Genomic DNA, 16,968 nt, shown 5'->3' with positions numbered 1-16,968 from the left:
GAGGGCAACAAATTACGTACCCAGTACCCACGGAGCAATAACCCCGAGTAATTGCAACAAGAACATCAATTCAGTATGCATTTCACGAAGAAAAATCAAAGAATTCGGTGTTTCAAGGCACTCGTCGATGTCGATTCTCACAGCTCCATCACGAAATTGCAAAAATTATTCAACTATTACACACTAATTCAAAAATTATTTGCGAAGACGAGACGACAAATTCAAATTTTAGCTCAATTTTCAATTTTGGTCAAATTTGGTCAAAATGCAAATTGAACGAATCATCCCATACTTACCGTTACCACCTAGCAGATTTGTCAGATTGAATTTACGTAATTACCGTGTATTTACTTTATCAAGTTCTTATCAGTTGATCCTTCGTAAACATCATCACATCAATTTCTTCAATTTCTTCAATTTTCAATAAATTGAATTAAAGTATAATTAATTAATCACGTAATACCGAAATACAGCGCAATCGGATTCATTTTTCCAATTATTACATTGAATATTCAAGCATGAATAATTAAGGTAGTCAGATTAGGTACTCATGGTGCATTGGAACAGTATGTAACTAGGTACCTCAACTTTTTTCTTTCATTGATCACAGGTAACAGCTTTTCACATTATATTCGTCACTGTTTCTCATTTTCTACTAGTTTAACAATATGTACGTACATATTTCAAGTCACTTTACAAAGGGTACTTATAGGTTTTGACGTTTTTTGTCCCCACAGTGAACCAGTTTTGGTGTATCCGGCATTGTCATCTGTGTACGTGCACATTTGCCGAATGAAGTAATAGAGTAGCAACGATAGTGACAACGACGAAGATGGCACCGAGTGAATTCGACGAGAATTCGCGTACCAAAGAAGATAAGGGCGCTCTGTTTCACAGCGAACGATTGCAGAAGATATTGCTTATGAAATTAGGAAAGAATAACGTGAGTATCATAGCGAAGATCCCAGTCCGGATATGGTACTCTTACAACAATACAACATTAAAAATATATAGCTTTTTTTATTGAGCCAAGTTGAAAATGAAACTTGAGTCCGGATATTTCGCGAATGATACAAAAACACCTGTATGATTCGCGAGTAGTACAATTTCGCACTCAGAACATAGCAAGTGCTACTTGAGACGATTCTCGTTGTTGATTTAATGATTTTGATGTTATTTAGAAAACCTTAGAAGCCTTTCACGAATTGTCGACAATTTCCAATGAAAATTCGTTGAATTTTCGTCGTACACTCAGGAGTAAAATAGAAAGAAGAGGAATACATATAATCAAGGTAGGTGTTATCGCATCGCATTCTTGGCTGATTCTGCACATTTAATATTTTACCTACTTATTTGTGTCAGGATTTTTTGAAACATTCCGAAGGAATCAAAAAAGCTTTAGACCAAGTTCACGAAAATGCCGTCAACATTGACGAGGCGGTAAACGAGTCCATCGACAAATTGCGACTTACGAAAAATAAAACTTTTCATCTTCAAGATCACGCTTCAAAATTCATAAAAGAAAGGTAAGTCTTACCGGTATTAAATTTTGCAATAATATTGTCAATTGTGGGTTTTTACTACATATGTGTATACCCATTCGTAATTTGGTCAACAGCGAACGATTACGTATGGAAGAAACGATATTGTCGTCGTATCTGCAGCAGTTCCAACTTTCCAAAAAGGAGACGGAAATTTTAAAGCAGGCCGATATCAATACAGAATTTTTCGGCGTATTGGATAAATCGCAATATATATACAATTCGTGTCAAATATTACTAAACTGCGGTCATACCACTTCGGCTGTCAGCATAATGGAAGAATTAAGTTTACTTCAGGTAACATACTAGCTTTATTACGTACATTGATAGCTTAAATACAAAGTTATTTTTCAGAAATGATAGCATATGTGATTTAATGGTTTCAGGAAACAGCTTTGGAGTTTCTGTACCGTTGGACTCAGATTCACTGTAAAGACATCGAGTCGGCAAAAATAGCTTTTCTGTTAACCAAGGCTATGAAACATTTTCAAAACAGAGCTGTGTCGTTTTCGTGAGTATTTTTAGTGTGCGTAGCACACTATTGGTTTCGCTTTGAGAAATGAAATTTTATTGGAACTGAATGTTCTCTTAAGCTATCCAACCGTTTTTTGTACCTATTGGACACCATTTGAGAATCATTAAGGCGGAGGGAATAGATTAATTTTCATTCAATTCGGATGGGTAATTGCTGAGTAATTGCAATTTTAGTTCATTATTTTAATGCATTAAATCCTAAAAAAGGAGAAAGGGGACTTGTAAACCACCTGCCGCTCATTGTACCCTGCTATACCCCCAGCCTTATCCTTTCATCATTTTATAAACAGCTGCGTTGCATTGTACCCTGTTACACCCCCAGTCTGCCAGCTGTGTATTTCAAGTGGGAGAGGCTTGGTGGGGTGTTTACCAAACAAATATATTATTTTAATGCCGTAACCCTCGTAGTGATGTGGTGGCTGAGTGGATAGGGCATGTAGGTAGGAATAGGAAATTTAGGGACCCAGGTTCGAATCCCCGTGAGGTAAGTAGGTAGGTGACAGATTTTTCATAGGAAAATCGGATAGGTAAATGCTTTGGAGTTTACTACCTACGTAGTACATGATAATGGGGCAAAAATAATGCTGAAATTGAGTTATGAATTATGATATCATTTGCTAACTAAAAATTCATTTCATTAATTTTCTATCTACCTATAGCCATAAGTATAGTAAGAATTACCTTGACATGAATAATTTTTAACTTTTTACTTATAATTTAAAAATTACTTCAAAATGAGTAATTAAACTAATTTTTGTACAATTGAAACATGAAATTTTTATTATCATGATTTAGTAAAAATTATTAAAACAAAATGATTTTTACTATTGGTAGGTACCTATAGCAAAATTTATTAAAATGATAATTTTTACTAAATGATTACAGTAAAAATTATTAAATGGGATCTGGTACTTAATTGTGCTAAATACCAGTATTTAGTTAAATTTTTTTGTAAAAATTACCCATATTTTTTTTTGTGTAATTTAGAGGCAATTCAAATTCTTAACATATTTTATAAGATTTAATTCTTAAAAGAATTACCTTGACATGAATAATTTTTAACTTTTTACTTATAATTTAAAAATTACTTCAAAATGAGTAATTAAACTAATTTTTGTACAATTGAAACATGAAATTTTTATTATCATGATTTAGTAAAAATTATTAAAACAAAATGATTTTTACTATTGGTAGGTACCTATAGCAAAATTTATTAAAATGATAATTTTTACTAAATGATTACAGTAAAAATTATTAAATGGGATCTGGTACTTAATTGTGCTAAATACCAGTATTTAGTTAAATTTTTTTGTAAAAATTACCCATATTTTTTTTTGTGTAATTTAGAGGCAATTCAAATTCTTAACATATTTTATAAGATTTAATTCTTAAAAGAATTACCTTGACATGAATAATTTTTAACTTTTTACTTATAATTTAAAAATTACTTCAAAATGAGTAATTAAACTAATTTTTGTACAATTGAAACATGAAATTTTTATTATCATGATTTAGTAAAAATTATTAAAACAAAATGATTTTTACTATTGGTAGGTACCTATAGCAAAATTTATTAAAATGATAATTTTTACTAAATGATTACAGTAAAAATTATTAAATGGGATCTGGTACTTAATTGTGCTAAATACCAGTATTTAGTTAAATTTTTTTGTAAAAATTACCCATATTTTTTTTTGTGTAATTTAGAGGCAATTCAAATTCTTAACATATTTTATAAGATTTAATTCTTAAAAGAATTACCTTGACATGAATAATTTTTAACTTTTTACTTATAATTTAAAAATTACTTCAAAATGAGTAATTAAACTAATTTTTGTACAATTGAAACATGAAATTTTTATTATCATGATTTAGTAAAAATTATTAAAACAAAATGATTTTTACTATTGGTAGGTACCTATAGCAAAATTTATTAACATGATAATTTTTACTAAATGATTACAGTAAAAATTATTAAATGGGATCTGGTACTTGATTGTGCTAAATACCAGTATTTAGTTAAATTTTTTTGTAAAAATTACCCATATTTTTTTTTGTGTAATTTAGAGGCAATTCAAATTCTTAACATATTTTATAAGATTTAATTCTTAATTTAGAATAAAAAGCAAGTTCTGAAAATTGGTTTGAAAATTTATAAATTTGAAGACAATGGAAATTCTAAAAAAAATAGTATGAAAATTTGTATTTAGAGACGCTGAGAATTCCAAAAATTGATTAAAAGTTCTGTAAGTTGCAGATAATGTGAACTTGAAAATTATATAAAATAAGTATTGTAATATTTATGAACAAGATGAGAATTCTGAAAAATTGGAGGCAATGTAAATTCCAAAAATTGAGTAAACGTTTTACAATTTGTGAACAATATGAACTTGAAAATTGAATTTGAAATTTTTTAATTTAAAGACAATAAGAATTCTGAAAAATTATTCAAAATTTGACTATTTAGAGGCAATGTGAATTCTAAAAATTGATTGCAAATTTCCTAACTCAGCAGCAATGCAAAATTCTGAAAATTTATTGAAAACTTTATGAAATTGTAGCGATGGGGAATTCGGGAAATCGATTTGAAATTTTGTAAATTTTAAAACAATGCAAACTATGAAAAACAACTAGAAATTTCTTAATTTAGAAGCAATACAAGCTTATAAATTATTCTGAAATACCTATTGTAATTTGGAAAATATGAAAACACTGAAAAACAATTATTATTTTGAAGCAGTGAGAGTTTCAAAAATTCTCATCACTGTGACATGGTTGATTCACTTATGCACTACCTAGATGTAATAACGGTTATAGCTGTAGAAAAGGCAGCTAGCTACGCACACTTTGCAGCTAAGCTTTGCTTAGCTGTCTAGTTTTTTTTTTTTTCTGTCGTTTTGAGGTAATAATTGCGTACTGTGTTTGCAGTAATTTAATGGACGAGTACAGCGCTGCCAGACGAGCGGTAATGGTCCGTTTATTCATCGACGCGTTGACCAAAGGCGGAGCAAATGGTTTTCCCAAACCTATCGAAACCTATGTGCATGATAAAAAACGATACGTTGGCGATATGTTAGCCTGGCTGCGACAGTATATTCCCACCGAGAAAGAGTATTTCTCGCTGTTTTTGAAGGAGTGCAATCTTAATAGGCAAGGTAAGTCGTTCAAAAAAAAATACATACATACAAACATATGTACCTACCTTACTTTTTACTTACCTACTTACCTAGTACCATGTGCCATCATCATTATTTTACCTTGTCGCAGATATTCAAAACGAAATACGCAAGGGCATGTCGAATATAACGGAAGGCGTTTGCAACATTCTGGTCGTTCGCATCGAGTATTTAATTTCGTCGTCGTCGTCTCCTTTTGAATTGTACGATTCGGCCAGCTTACTACGTTATTATTCGAAAATCATTTCGGACGTAAGTACGCCATTCCACGACTCTTTCGGCGCCTGCACCTACCAATCTGTATTGGACCTGCCTACCTACGAGTTGGCTATGCCAAGAGAATTAGACATAAAATAAGCCAAAGATCGGAAAAATTCTGATTAACTCTCTCTAAACATTAATTTTCGCAAACTTTGGCCCTCACGCTTTTCTTTTGTATCATAATTGAACTTTTCAACTAGCCAATATTCAAATTCTAAAATTGTAATTATTACCTAAAAATCCCTTCATTTGGCAAAAAAAAGCCAATGGCCAAAAAATTTCTACTAAATATTTTTCAACAAAGATTGCAAAAAAGTACCATTTTTTGGCCAAAAATTGTCAAAAATTCGTGCTTTTTCCCATTAAATAGTCAGTATTACTTTTTGCTAAAAATTGTCAAAGTTCTCGGTTTCTTGAATTTTTGTACGTAAAATTGCCATAAGTTGCAAAGTGAAAAACCTCGCTTTTCGAAAAAAATGTATCTACTTAATTTCTTATTTTCAAAAATTTTTGATTTTCAATTTTTTTACTAAAATTATCAAATTTTTGCTTTAAAATTTTTCTTCTTCAAAATTATCCAAAAGTCTGGCTTACAAGAGAACCTCTTGAGGTGTCACACTCCGATTTGAATGGGACCGCGATTTTTGGAAAGATCATAGTCTAAAACCCTCAAAACCAAATTTTTAGCTGTCCAAGTTCATTTTTCGATTTTTGGCGAATTTTAAAAAATTAAAAATTGTCTGTTTTTGGCGATTTATGCTTTTTTTTAAAAAGTACGTACTTGATCAATAAAAATGGTCAAAATAAGTCCCAAAACAAATTTCACCATTTTCAGCCATTCTGGAGCCTCCATCGCGATTTTTCAATTTCTCCAGAATTTTGAATTTGCTCCAAAAGGCGTGAATTTTGAAGTTGGGCAGCTAAAAATTGAGTTGTATATTACACTCGACCCGTTTAACGAGTTTATCCACATTTGAGCCAATTTTGAGAGTGACACCTCAAAAGTGGTTTTTTGAAGTGTCACTCTCGCTCCAAAACGGCTGGAAATTGTAGAATTTCCGCTCCGGGGTTTAGTTCTTGAAGAAATACAGCGATTCGCGCAAATTTCAAAAATTTCCTCACAAACGGTCATCTTTTGATTTTTTGGATTTTTTAATTTTGAAAAAAGCTGGTCAAAAAACCACTCTTGAAGTGTCCCTCTCAAAATCGGCTCAAATGTAGATAAACTCGTTACACAAGCGAGTATAATACACAACTCGATTTTTAGCTGCTCAACTGCATATTCACGCCTTCTGGAGCAAATTCAAAATTCTGGAGAAATTGAAAACTCGCGCTGGAGACTCCAGAATGGCCGAAAATTGTGAAATTTTGATTTGGGAGGTTGGTTACTGACAAAATACAGCGATTCGCGTGAATTTCAAAAATTTCCACACAAACGGGAAACTTTTGATTTTTTTGATTTTTTAATTTTGAAAAAAGCTGGTCAAAAAGCCACTTTTGAGGTTTCACTCTCAATATCGGCTCAAATATGGATAAACTCGTTAAACAGGTCGAGTGTAACATACAACTCGATTTTTAGCTGCCCAACTTCATATTCACGCCTTCTGGAGCAAATTCAAAATTCTGGAGAAATTGAAAAATCGCGCTGGAGGCTCCAGAATGGCTGGAAATGGTGAAATTTGGATTCGGATAATTGATATCAGTTCTGGGATTTATTTTGACCATTTTTACTGGTCAAGTACGTACTTTTTTTAAAAAAGCATAAATCGCCAGAAACAGTCAATTTTGAATTTTCAAAAATTCGCCAAAAATCGAAAAGTGAACTTGGGCAGCTGAAAATTTGGTTTTAGGGGTTTTAGACTATGCTCTTTCCAAAAATCACGGTCCCGTTCAAATCGGAGTGTGACACCTCACCTCAAGAGGTTCCCTTGTTAGGTATTTGCCAAAAATTGCCAAAGTATGTCTTTGTATGTAGAATTGTAGATAATCCTTACAAAATTCTTCTTTTTGTTAAAATTGCCAAAATCCTGCCTGTTGCCAAAAATTCTAAAATGAAAATTTCTAAAAATAGTATTTTTTTCAAAAAATGTCAAATTTATACCTTTTTTTAAAAAATTGTCCTAATTTCTCGTTTTTTTTTTACCAGAAAGAAACTGACAGAAAACCATTTCTTTTTGTTAAAATTGTCAGTCTCGTTTTATTTTTACAAGGGTAGCCTTTTTTGTCAGAAATTACCGAAATCTTTACGAAAGAGTTCAACTTTTTAAAATTAAACACATTTCAATTCGTAATACTTATTCTGGTTTTTTTTGCCACCTTTCAGGAATTGAACGACGATAGCGCGCTGAGTAGCACGCTCAATGAACTTGGCGAGATTACGGAATGCGCTTTTTTGAATTCCATCCAGAATTTGGTCAGACACAATGTGTTGGAAAAAGTAGAAGCTCCTTGCGCCGATTTGTCGCCGTCGCCGGGTGTTAATTATCTGCTGAATTTCATGAGCGAAATCTTATCTATGGTCGGACTGAACGTCGACAGGAAAGAATTCACGCTCAAGGTGAGTTGACTACATTCCAAAAAAAAAAAAAAAAAAAAAAAAGTTACATTACATCTTATCATGTTACGTTCCATTACAGGTGATTAGCTGCGTTGTAGAACCTCTACTGCAAGCGATCAATTTGAGCGCATCTAAACTAACGAGCGTCGATATGGCGGTGTATCTTTTGAATTGCTCGACGGAAATTCTAAATACGATTTCATTTTATGAATTTGTCGACGAATGGCTAGAACGTTTACAAGTAAGTACAGCCGCAGATATCGAGTAACCAATCACCTAGGTACCTATATGTAGCTCGTACATTACCGAATTAATTCTTTTTCTTTTGGCGACAGGCGCAAATAGACGCTCAAATGGATACATTAACGTCGGAGCAGGCTAGTTTTTTGATAAATAATTTGAATTTAGGATTGATGTATCCTATTTTACAAGATACGTCGAAAGCGCCTCTATCCCAAGTGCCTGGAATGGATGCTGCCAGTTTGAAATGTTTCATGGTACGTAATTTATTCGTTTGTAAATTACCTCTCTCTCTCCTTTTCTTGCTCCCTCATTCTCAGCTGTATCAAACGTCACCATATTTATGTTCATGTTTTTGTTTATTTGGCGACTAATTTATTTTGTCTTTGCTTTTGGTTCTTGTTACAGGAAAAACTGGAAAATTTCACGCATTCGCCGAGTTCGATCATGCTGCCACAAATCACGTTTATCGCCAATAACGCGCAACGAGAGAAAATTTTGAAACGGTCTTACGAAGTGATCGTAGCTGTTTACAAGCAACTGTACGATTGCGTCTATGAGCCGACAAATTTGTACCGAGATCCGAAAACTTTGATGCCACATTCTCCGCAGTACATACAAGAGGTTTTAATGTCATCCGAATCGCGTTACGAACTCTGAACAAATGATCGCAAACCTTCTCTGAATTTCCATCTGCATAGACCGAAGACATACTACCTATGTAGGTAAAGGTATGTACGTTGATAAAATAAATTTTGTTTTATTTGTTTGTTTATTCATTCATTCATTTATTATTTTTTTCTTTTTCTTCGGAGAAGAATTTTTAATTTTTATCAAATCAAAGTGAGTTGAATTTCTCGATTTCAAAAAAATAAAAAAAGAGAAGTGTGTCTTTGAAATGAGTACATCTCACTTTAGTTACTTTTCGGACGAAATGAAATCAATTGGCTTCAATAAAAACAGACTTTACTTAAGTAATGCATTCCAAAGTTAATAGAAACCTTTAATTAAGTACATATTACACAATGCAATGACATACAATACAATATAATACAATGCAATAAAATACAATACAATCAACTTGGAGCTTGACAGTGTTATGATCCTGATGAATTAGGCCCATAAAGTACATTACCTAGATATTCTATCATAATAAATTACTATCCATTCTCCTTCTAGGGTGTACCTTATTTCGCCAAGTTGGAATTTTCCACCTCCCCCCCCCCAAATTGTTACCTCGAGTGAGAAAATAATTCCCTATTTTTTATTTTTCCCCATCTGTAAAAAAAAAGTGCTGCCAGTAGCTCCCAAGCTGGAAAAAAAATGAAAAAAAAGTTCTATTCATGGAAAATTCTTTGTTCCAGCATCAGAATTTTTTTAAATAATCCCTTTTTCAAGAAAAAACTTTCCCCGGCCCTTTAAATAATATATTCCACCTCCCTAAGAAAGAGCCCCACAAAGTGGAAAAAAATCACAAAAAATGAGAATAAATCAAAATTGGGGAAAATTTGTTGAAAATATCTCATTTTCACATTAGAATGGTTCTACATACATAACCCTGTTTTCAAGAAAAAACCTTTGATGGTCCCCATAATTATGTTAGTTCTTTTGTATAGAGCCCCCCCCCCCCAAAAAAAATGGGAAAAATATAAAAATATAAAAAATTGATTTCTGTAGAATTTTTTTGAAAATGTTTCATTCATGCGCAGAATCTTTCTGAATAAACACTTTTTCAAGAAACCCCCTCCACCCCCCGTCTCCCAAATCATGTTGGTTTCTTATAAAGCCCTCAAAGTCGAAAAAAATAAATATGGAAAATTCATATCTGTATAAATTTTTTGAAAATGTTTCACTTCTGAGCAGAGTAGGTACTTTTAGATGACCACTTTTTCAAGAAAAACATCCTCTGGTCCTCCAAATGATGTTGGTCCCTTTTTATGAAACCCTCAAAATTGAAAAACATCGAAAAAGATGAAATTGAAAATTGATGTCTATAGATTGTAAATACAAATGATTTGAAAATTTTTCATCTCTAAGCAGAATATTTCTAGCTATTTTTTTTTATTTTATTTTTTTTCAAGAAAAACCTCTCCTCAGTCCCCCCTCCCCTCCCAAACAATGTTAGCCTCCTACATAGAGACTTCCAGAGTTGAAAAAAAAACAATTCTTAATTGAGGTAAAGTCTCCTCTGAGAGGAAAGTTTCAAGTCATGAATAATAATATGTTTTCTGTCTTATAATTACCTACAGGATGTCAGAACGTCAATAAGTCTTCTGTGATTTTAAATAATTTTATTACAAGCTCTCTTGAAAGTCGGACTTGAGATCTAAACGTCCATTTAATGTTACTCAAAGTCAAATTGTCAGAAATTGGTAATTTTTTCACAAGTTTTTAAGAGGCTGATATGATGTCATGAATTTTTCGAAATTTGTGCCAAGTTCTTGAAAGTCAGACAAAACAATGTAAAATTTTTAAAATAATATTTTTTGGCGATGTATTTTTTTTTCAAAATTTTTGAAAGTCGGACACGTGCTTGTCTGATGAAGATCGGCCAAATGTAAGGATTAAGGTGGCCGATTACAAATTGAACGCCATCACTTGCCTCTTCTGAGATCATCCATTGCCGTATGATAATAGTCTGCGATATTTTGATGACGATTGTGACTATGGCTGCTAAAGCTGCTTGCGACAGGAGCTTGACCGGAACCTACCATGTTTCTGTACAAAGCCAGCAACGTATCGTGGGTACTCTTGCTGGCAGAGGCCGAAGAAGACGCGAAGGAAGTACCAGGTACTACAGATATTGTTTGATGCGGCTTTGTTGATGACCATGCTGTAGGCAGGATTTGATGATACGGCGGCGGTAGATTACGTGTTGATGTTGGTACAGAGTGTAACAGATGATGTGGATGCGAATACGGATATGTTGATTGTACGACGCCTTCGTCAAGCATAATTTCGTTTTCGTAGCCGTCGCTGTCATCATCAACGTCGTCGTCGTCATCATCATCGCCGTCGGTGTGGACCAGGTGGTGGTCTCCATCGCCATCGATCGACAATGAATTACGATGATGAAAATCGTCTCTCGCTAAGCCCGTTACAGTGTCGTCGAGAAGATTATCAGCGCCACTTGCCGCTGTTCCGCTGGCTGTGGCAGTAGCGCCAGCGCCGACACCGACGCCGCTAATTGGATAAACACCCATGTGAGCGGGTGCAGTCTCGATACTTTCCTTGTAACGAGGACGAAAGACGGGTATTTCTTTGACGATGGTTTTCTCTCTGTGGTGAACTTCGTTCTTTATTTTTGGCACGTGTACGCGAATATGAACGCTGAAAACATATACAGGTGTCCATCAACTAGGTAGGTAGTATACGATAAGTACAACTCCAAATACCCTACCCCTGCAATAGGTACCTATACTTGACAACTTTTTTTTCAGCGTAATTTACAAAATTTACTCCTATCTCCCTCCCAACCTGCCAAGGACGTGAGCAAGGAGACTTACCCTTAATACATTACATAGGCCTACGTAAAAATGAAACAATGAAAATAGGTTGATAGCGACAAAAAAATACGTAACAATGTGCAGAAAACCCATGTGTGACAATTAATTCATGTTTGGGCCCATTTTTGGTCTCGTATTTTGACCCAGTTACCGATCGAATGATGCAGAGAGTTTGGAGAAAAACCAACAACGCCGGAAATGAACTCGTCACCTCGAAAACTCCTCGAACTCAAACTTTCAGCTCGTTGGGGTGACATTTTCTTCAGCTATTTTTCAGATCCCTCTGACCTGTGTCCAATTCAATCGCAGGTCCTTACTTTGACCTGAAAACACTCTGATTAAAAACGGTGTCTCATTCAACCACAGGTCCTTACTTGGGTCTGAAAACACCCACTGATTGAACCTGGTGTCTGATTTAAATCCAGGATTTTAATAGGGCCTGAAAACACCCACTGATTGAAAACAGTGAAAACTGCCACTGATTGAAAACCGTGTCTGCTTCAAACCCAGGACTTTAACATAGTCTGAAAACACACACTGGTTGAAAACAGCGTCTGCTTCAAACCCAGGTTTTTTACAGGATCTGAAAACATCCACTGATTGAAAACGGTGTCTGATTCGAACCCAGGGCCTTAATGGTGTCTGAAAACACCCATTGATTGAAAATGGTGTTTGCTTCAGACCCAAGTCCTTAATAGGGTCTGAAAATACCCACTAATTGAAAATGGTGTCTGAATTCAACCCAGGTCTTTAATAGGGTCTGAGAACCCAGTGTTTGAAACAGACACTGTTTTTGAACCAGTTAGTGGGTTCAAACCCAGGTTAGCACCGGTGTTTGAAACAGACACCATTTTCAAACCCATGTTTTAAAACAGACACATCTTGCAAGCCAGTGTTTGAAACACACACTGTTTTCGAAATTCAAACCAGTCTTTGAAACATGTTTTCTAACCAGTGTTTGTAACAGACACTGTTTTTGAACCAGTGGATGAGTTCAAACCCAGGTTAGCACCAGTGTTTGAAACAGACACAATTTTCAAACTAGTGTTTGAAACAGCCACTGTTCTTAGGCCAGTACCAGTGTTTGATACAGACACTGCTTTTAAGTCAGTGTTTGAAACAGACACTGTTTTCAAACCCGTGTTTGAAACAGACACTGCTTATGAACCTGTGTTAGAAACAGACACTGTTCTTAAGCCAGTACCAGTGTTTGATACAGACACTGCTTTCAAGCCAGTGTTTGAAACAGACACTGCTTTCAAACCAGTGTTTGAAACAGACACTGCTTTCAAACCAGTGTTTGAAACAGACACTGCTTTCAAACCAGTCTTTGAAACAGACACTGCTTTCAAACCAGTGTTTGAAACAGACACTGCTTTCAAACCAGTGTTTGAAACAGACACTGCTTTCAAACCAGTCTTTGAAACAGACACTGCTTTCAAACCAGTCTTTGAAACAGACACTGCTTTCAAACCAGTGTTTGAAACAGACACTGTTTATGAACCCGTGTTAGAAACAGACACTGTTTTCAAACCAGTATCTGAAACAGAAACTGTTTTTAAACCAATGTTTGAAACAGACATTGTTTTTGAACCAGTGTTTGAAACAGACACTGTTTTCAAACCAGTGCTAGTGTTTGAAACAGACACTGTTTTTGAACCTGTGTTTGAAACAGACACTGTTTTTGAACCAGTGTTTGAAACAGACACTGTTTTCAAACCAGTGTTTGAAACAGACACTGTTTTCAAACCAGTGTTTGAAACAGACACTGTTTTCAAACCAGTTGGTGGGTTCAAACCCAGGTTAGCACCGGTGTTTGAAACAGACACCATTTTCAAACCCATGTTTTAAAACAGACACATTTTGCAAGCCAGTGTTAGAAACACACACTGTTTTCGAAATTCAAACCAGTCTTTGAAACATGTTTTCTAGCCAGTGTTTGTAACAGACACTGTTTTTGAACCAGTGGATGAGTTCAAACCCAGGTTAGCACCAGTGTTTGAAACAGACACAATTTTCAAACTAGTGTTTGAAACAGCCACTGTTCTTAAGCCAGTACCAGTGTTTGATACAGACACTGCTTTCAAGTCAGTGTTTGAAACAGACACTGTTTTCAAGTCAGTGTTTGAAACAGACACTGTTTTCGAACCAGTCGGTGTGTTCAAACCCAGGTTAGCACCGGTGTTTGAAACAGGCACAATTTTCAAACCCATGTTTTAAAACAGACACATTTATTTTGCAAGTAGTGGAGGCAAATTAGCATCATATTTGAAAGAAAAAAACATTTTTGGATACCCAAGCTTTTATGATGAAAAATTGTCAGGGGTGGTCCCCTGAATAATTCCTTAGAACTACCACCCCACAGACCCCCTGCTTTTTTTTATGGGGGGTTGAACCCCCCCCCCAAATGGGTTTTTTGCAGTTTTATCCTCAGGGGTTGATTTTACGTCAAAAGTAGCTTTAGTTTTGTGTTCTACGTCAAATTTCCTATCTATTGATATATCAATTGCCTTTCTACCCCTAAGGGGGGTGGGGCTAGAACCATTCAAATGTAAGGGGTTTTCTAAAAAACACAAAAAAGCTATGGGCGCATAAGAGGGGTGAAATGGCCGCCGAGAGCGTTCGGGTTGATAATAGCATGGAAGGTGGGTACCATCGAGAAACTACCGCGTGAAAAATTTCAGATCCACACCACCTCCCCTTTTTGGGGAACCCGCCTTTTCTGAAATTTCAATAACACTTTTCTCAGCCCCATTTCAACCGATTTTGAAAATTTTCCTGGAAGTTATGTATATCCTTAGTAGGTATCCCCACAAAAATTTTCAACCCCCTCCCCTCATATTTACCCCTCAAAATAGCGTTTTTCAACTTATCTTATGTTTTTTAACAATAGTAAAAATTGAGGGGTCCAAGTGCTCTGGAAAGGGCTAGATGAGTGTAGCAAAAAAACCGACGTCATATTCGTGCTCAGCAGTATCGAATCATAAGAAAACGACACCCTACACTCATTAATACCTAGTTATTTTCCCCAAAATTCCCATTTTACCCCCAACCCTCGCTAAGACACATTTTACACCGTTTGGAGGGGTAAATATCAGGGGAGAGGGTTGAAAATTTTTGTGGGAATACCTACTAAGGGTATACATAACTTCCAGAAAAATTTTCAAAATCGGTGTTTTCAATCCAGTGTTTGAAACAGACACCATCTTCAAACCAGTGAGTGTGTTCAGACCCAGGTTAGCACCAGTGTTTGAAATAGGCACTAGTGTTTAAAATTAAAACATACACAGTCTTGAACCCAGGTCTTTAGTAGGGTCTGGAAACACCCACTGATTGAATGTGGTGTTTGATTCAACCACAGGTCATTAATTGTGTGTGAAAATGTCCCTTGATTAAGGACTGTGTCTGTACCCAACCACAAGTACCTACTTGCTTAGTCTCATTGGACCCACATCTGAACTGAACTGATTCAACCATAGGTCCTTACTTGGGTACGAACACATCCCTTGATTAATGACTACATGTATGGCTGACTCATCCACGAGTATCTTCTTGGGTCTCACCATACCCACAGAATCAAATATGTGCCTGACTCACCCACAGGTACATGTTAACAATTTCAATTGTTTGATTTTGGCCAACAAGTGGAGCAGATTTCCTAGTTCGGATTTTGCCTTTTTGGCGATATTTAGAAAAAAAGAATTTGAAACAGTGTCTCACATAACCTAGGTTTTACGCCATGAAAAAACTACATGTACTTATTATTTTTCAAAGTTCAAAGTTATAGGGTAGCCTAATATGGACTGGTGTACATTTGTCATGGGTTTAGTTAATTTCACGTTAAAGTAGGTGGTCCATATTAGGGACCCAAAATTGACTTTTCAAATTTTGACTACTTTCAGGAAAAAAATAATTTGGCCCACTTGGAATTCATTTTTATTGTCTTAATTAAACATTTATTTTAACCGTGTTTCAGCAATTGAACGTATTTTTGCGGCATTTTAGCGCTTTTTTTTTTTTTTTTTTTTTTTGATTTTTCGAAACAGTCCATATTAGGGACCCAAAATTCAATTTTTGATTTTTGACACTTTTCAGAAAGTGATATTTTTGATACACTTGGAATTTCTCAAAAATGTCGAGGCTTTGGACTATGAAACTAGATAGATGTAGGTACATTTTGAGCTATCAACCAAATTTTAGCTCAATTACAGCGGCCACGGTATTCAAAAACAAAAAACCAGTCCATATTAAGCTACCTTACCCTTAAGTATATTATGCCTGCCATAATATGTTATCAGTGTTCAGTTAAAAGTGAATATGCTTACTGTTCGTGGAAAGTTGCCTCTGTCGGCGTCGGTAGGGTGCAGATCGTAAACGATGTCCAAGTGAAAAGCATCTAAACGAGAATAAAAAAAAATGTAAGCACATCGTATGTATCGTATGTATCTATCTATTCGACGTAAGTATACGGTTATTGCTTCTGGATGCTTACACAGATGAGGGTGTTCAGAAAGATCGTGTACCCCTAGAAAAGTTTTATGCTAAATATTTCGGTTGGTCACATGTGAATAGTAATAATGATTGCTCATGATTGGTTGTTGGATCGAATGAATAACATCCCATCAATCATATGCATCTATTTCATGTTGTCAACCTATTATTCTTAATGAAAAACTTTCTTTGGGGTTCACGATATTTCTGCACACCCTGTCCTAATACATAGGTATGTACATAGACGTACTTACCAAGTGATAGGCTGCAAGACCGAATAACGATAGCCATCGCATCCGCATTCGCATCCCCATCCCCAATATAACCTACGCCTTAAGGGTAGTAAGATGACCTCCGCGAACCGCGAAACACAGCACAACACTTTTGAAAACACGAATACTTACGAGATGAGCGAGCGAACGAGCGAGCGCAACAAGTCGTCTTAACTTAACTGCGTAAGCGAATCGGAGAAAATACATTTGGATCGGATGTGATCGAATAATTAGCTGCGAGATGTTGACGTGCCCCAAAAGTGATTAACCATATTACATATGTATAGAAAGTGAAGGTACCTTCATAAACATACTACACTTACTCGTCTTCGTTGTCGCCTGTCGGTAACACTTACGTCTTACGGCGCGGTGCCTACTCGTGTCTCGTAC

The 16,968-nt window shown here is 35.3% G+C and overlaps 2 protein-coding genes across 2 annotated transcripts; one reads left to right on the top strand and one right to left on the bottom strand.

The window, feature by feature from the left end:
* The first annotated feature begins 374 nt into the window (after window positions 1-374).
* On the top strand, window positions 375-9,084 carry Cog6 (conserved oligomeric Golgi complex subunit 6). The gene is made up of 12 exons (XM_065370496.1): window positions 375-610; window positions 738-943; window positions 1,182-1,292; window positions 1,363-1,526; window positions 1,619-1,838; window positions 1,928-2,052; window positions 5,004-5,230; window positions 5,343-5,503; window positions 7,836-8,069; window positions 8,149-8,310; window positions 8,405-8,566; window positions 8,718-9,084. Exons 2-12 carry the CDS (start codon window positions 833-835, stop codon window positions 8,967-8,969), a joined length of 1,929 nt encoding a protein of 642 aa, XP_065226568.1. The 5' UTR covers window positions 375-610; window positions 738-832; the 3' UTR covers window positions 8,970-9,084.
* A 1,481-nt stretch (window positions 9,085-10,565) lies between these two features.
* On the bottom strand, window positions 10,566-16,879 carry LOC135849867 (uncharacterized). The gene is made up of 3 exons (XM_065370497.1): window positions 16,561-16,879; window positions 16,141-16,211; window positions 10,566-11,639 (listed from the first exon to the last, which is right to left on the bottom strand). Exons 1-3 carry the CDS (start codon window positions 16,618-16,620, stop codon window positions 10,904-10,906), a joined length of 867 nt encoding a protein of 288 aa, XP_065226569.1. The 5' UTR covers window positions 16,621-16,879; the 3' UTR covers window positions 10,566-10,903.
* Between the last annotated feature and the right edge of the window lie 89 nt (window positions 16,880-16,968).

This window comes from Planococcus citri, chromosome 1 (assembly GCF_950023065.1).
Source record: "Planococcus citri chromosome 1, ihPlaCitr1.1, whole genome shotgun sequence".
Lineage (NCBI taxonomy): Eukaryota > Metazoa > Arthropoda > Insecta > Hemiptera > Pseudococcidae > Planococcus > Planococcus citri.
This window is presented reverse-complemented; position numbering and strand designations above follow the sequence as displayed.

Bases quoted from the DNA above. Each gene is read 5' to 3' on its own strand.
- Cog6 (XM_065370496.1), top strand. From the start codon at position 833: ATGGCACCGAGTGAATTCGACGAGAATTCGCGTACCAAAGAAGATAAG. The intron at 944-1,181 runs GTGAGTATCATA...GATGTTATTTAG, and splicing joins TGAAATTAGGAAAGAATAAC to AAAACCTTAGAAGCCTTTCA. The intron at 8,070-8,148 runs GTGAGTTGACTA...GTTCCATTACAG, and splicing joins GGAAAGAATTCACGCTCAAG to GTGATTAGCTGCGTTGTAGA.
- LOC135849867 (XM_065370497.1), bottom strand. From the start codon at position 16,620: ATGGGGATGCGAATGCGGATGCGATGGCTATCGTTATTCGGTCTTGCA. The intron at 16,212-16,560 runs GTAAGTACGTCT...ATTCTCGTTTAG, and splicing joins GTCTTGCAGCCTATCACTTG to ATGCTTTTCACTTGGACATC. The intron at 11,640-16,140 runs GTAAGCATATTC...ATATGTTTTCAG, and splicing joins GAGGCAACTTTCCACGAACA to CGTTCATATTCGCGTACACG.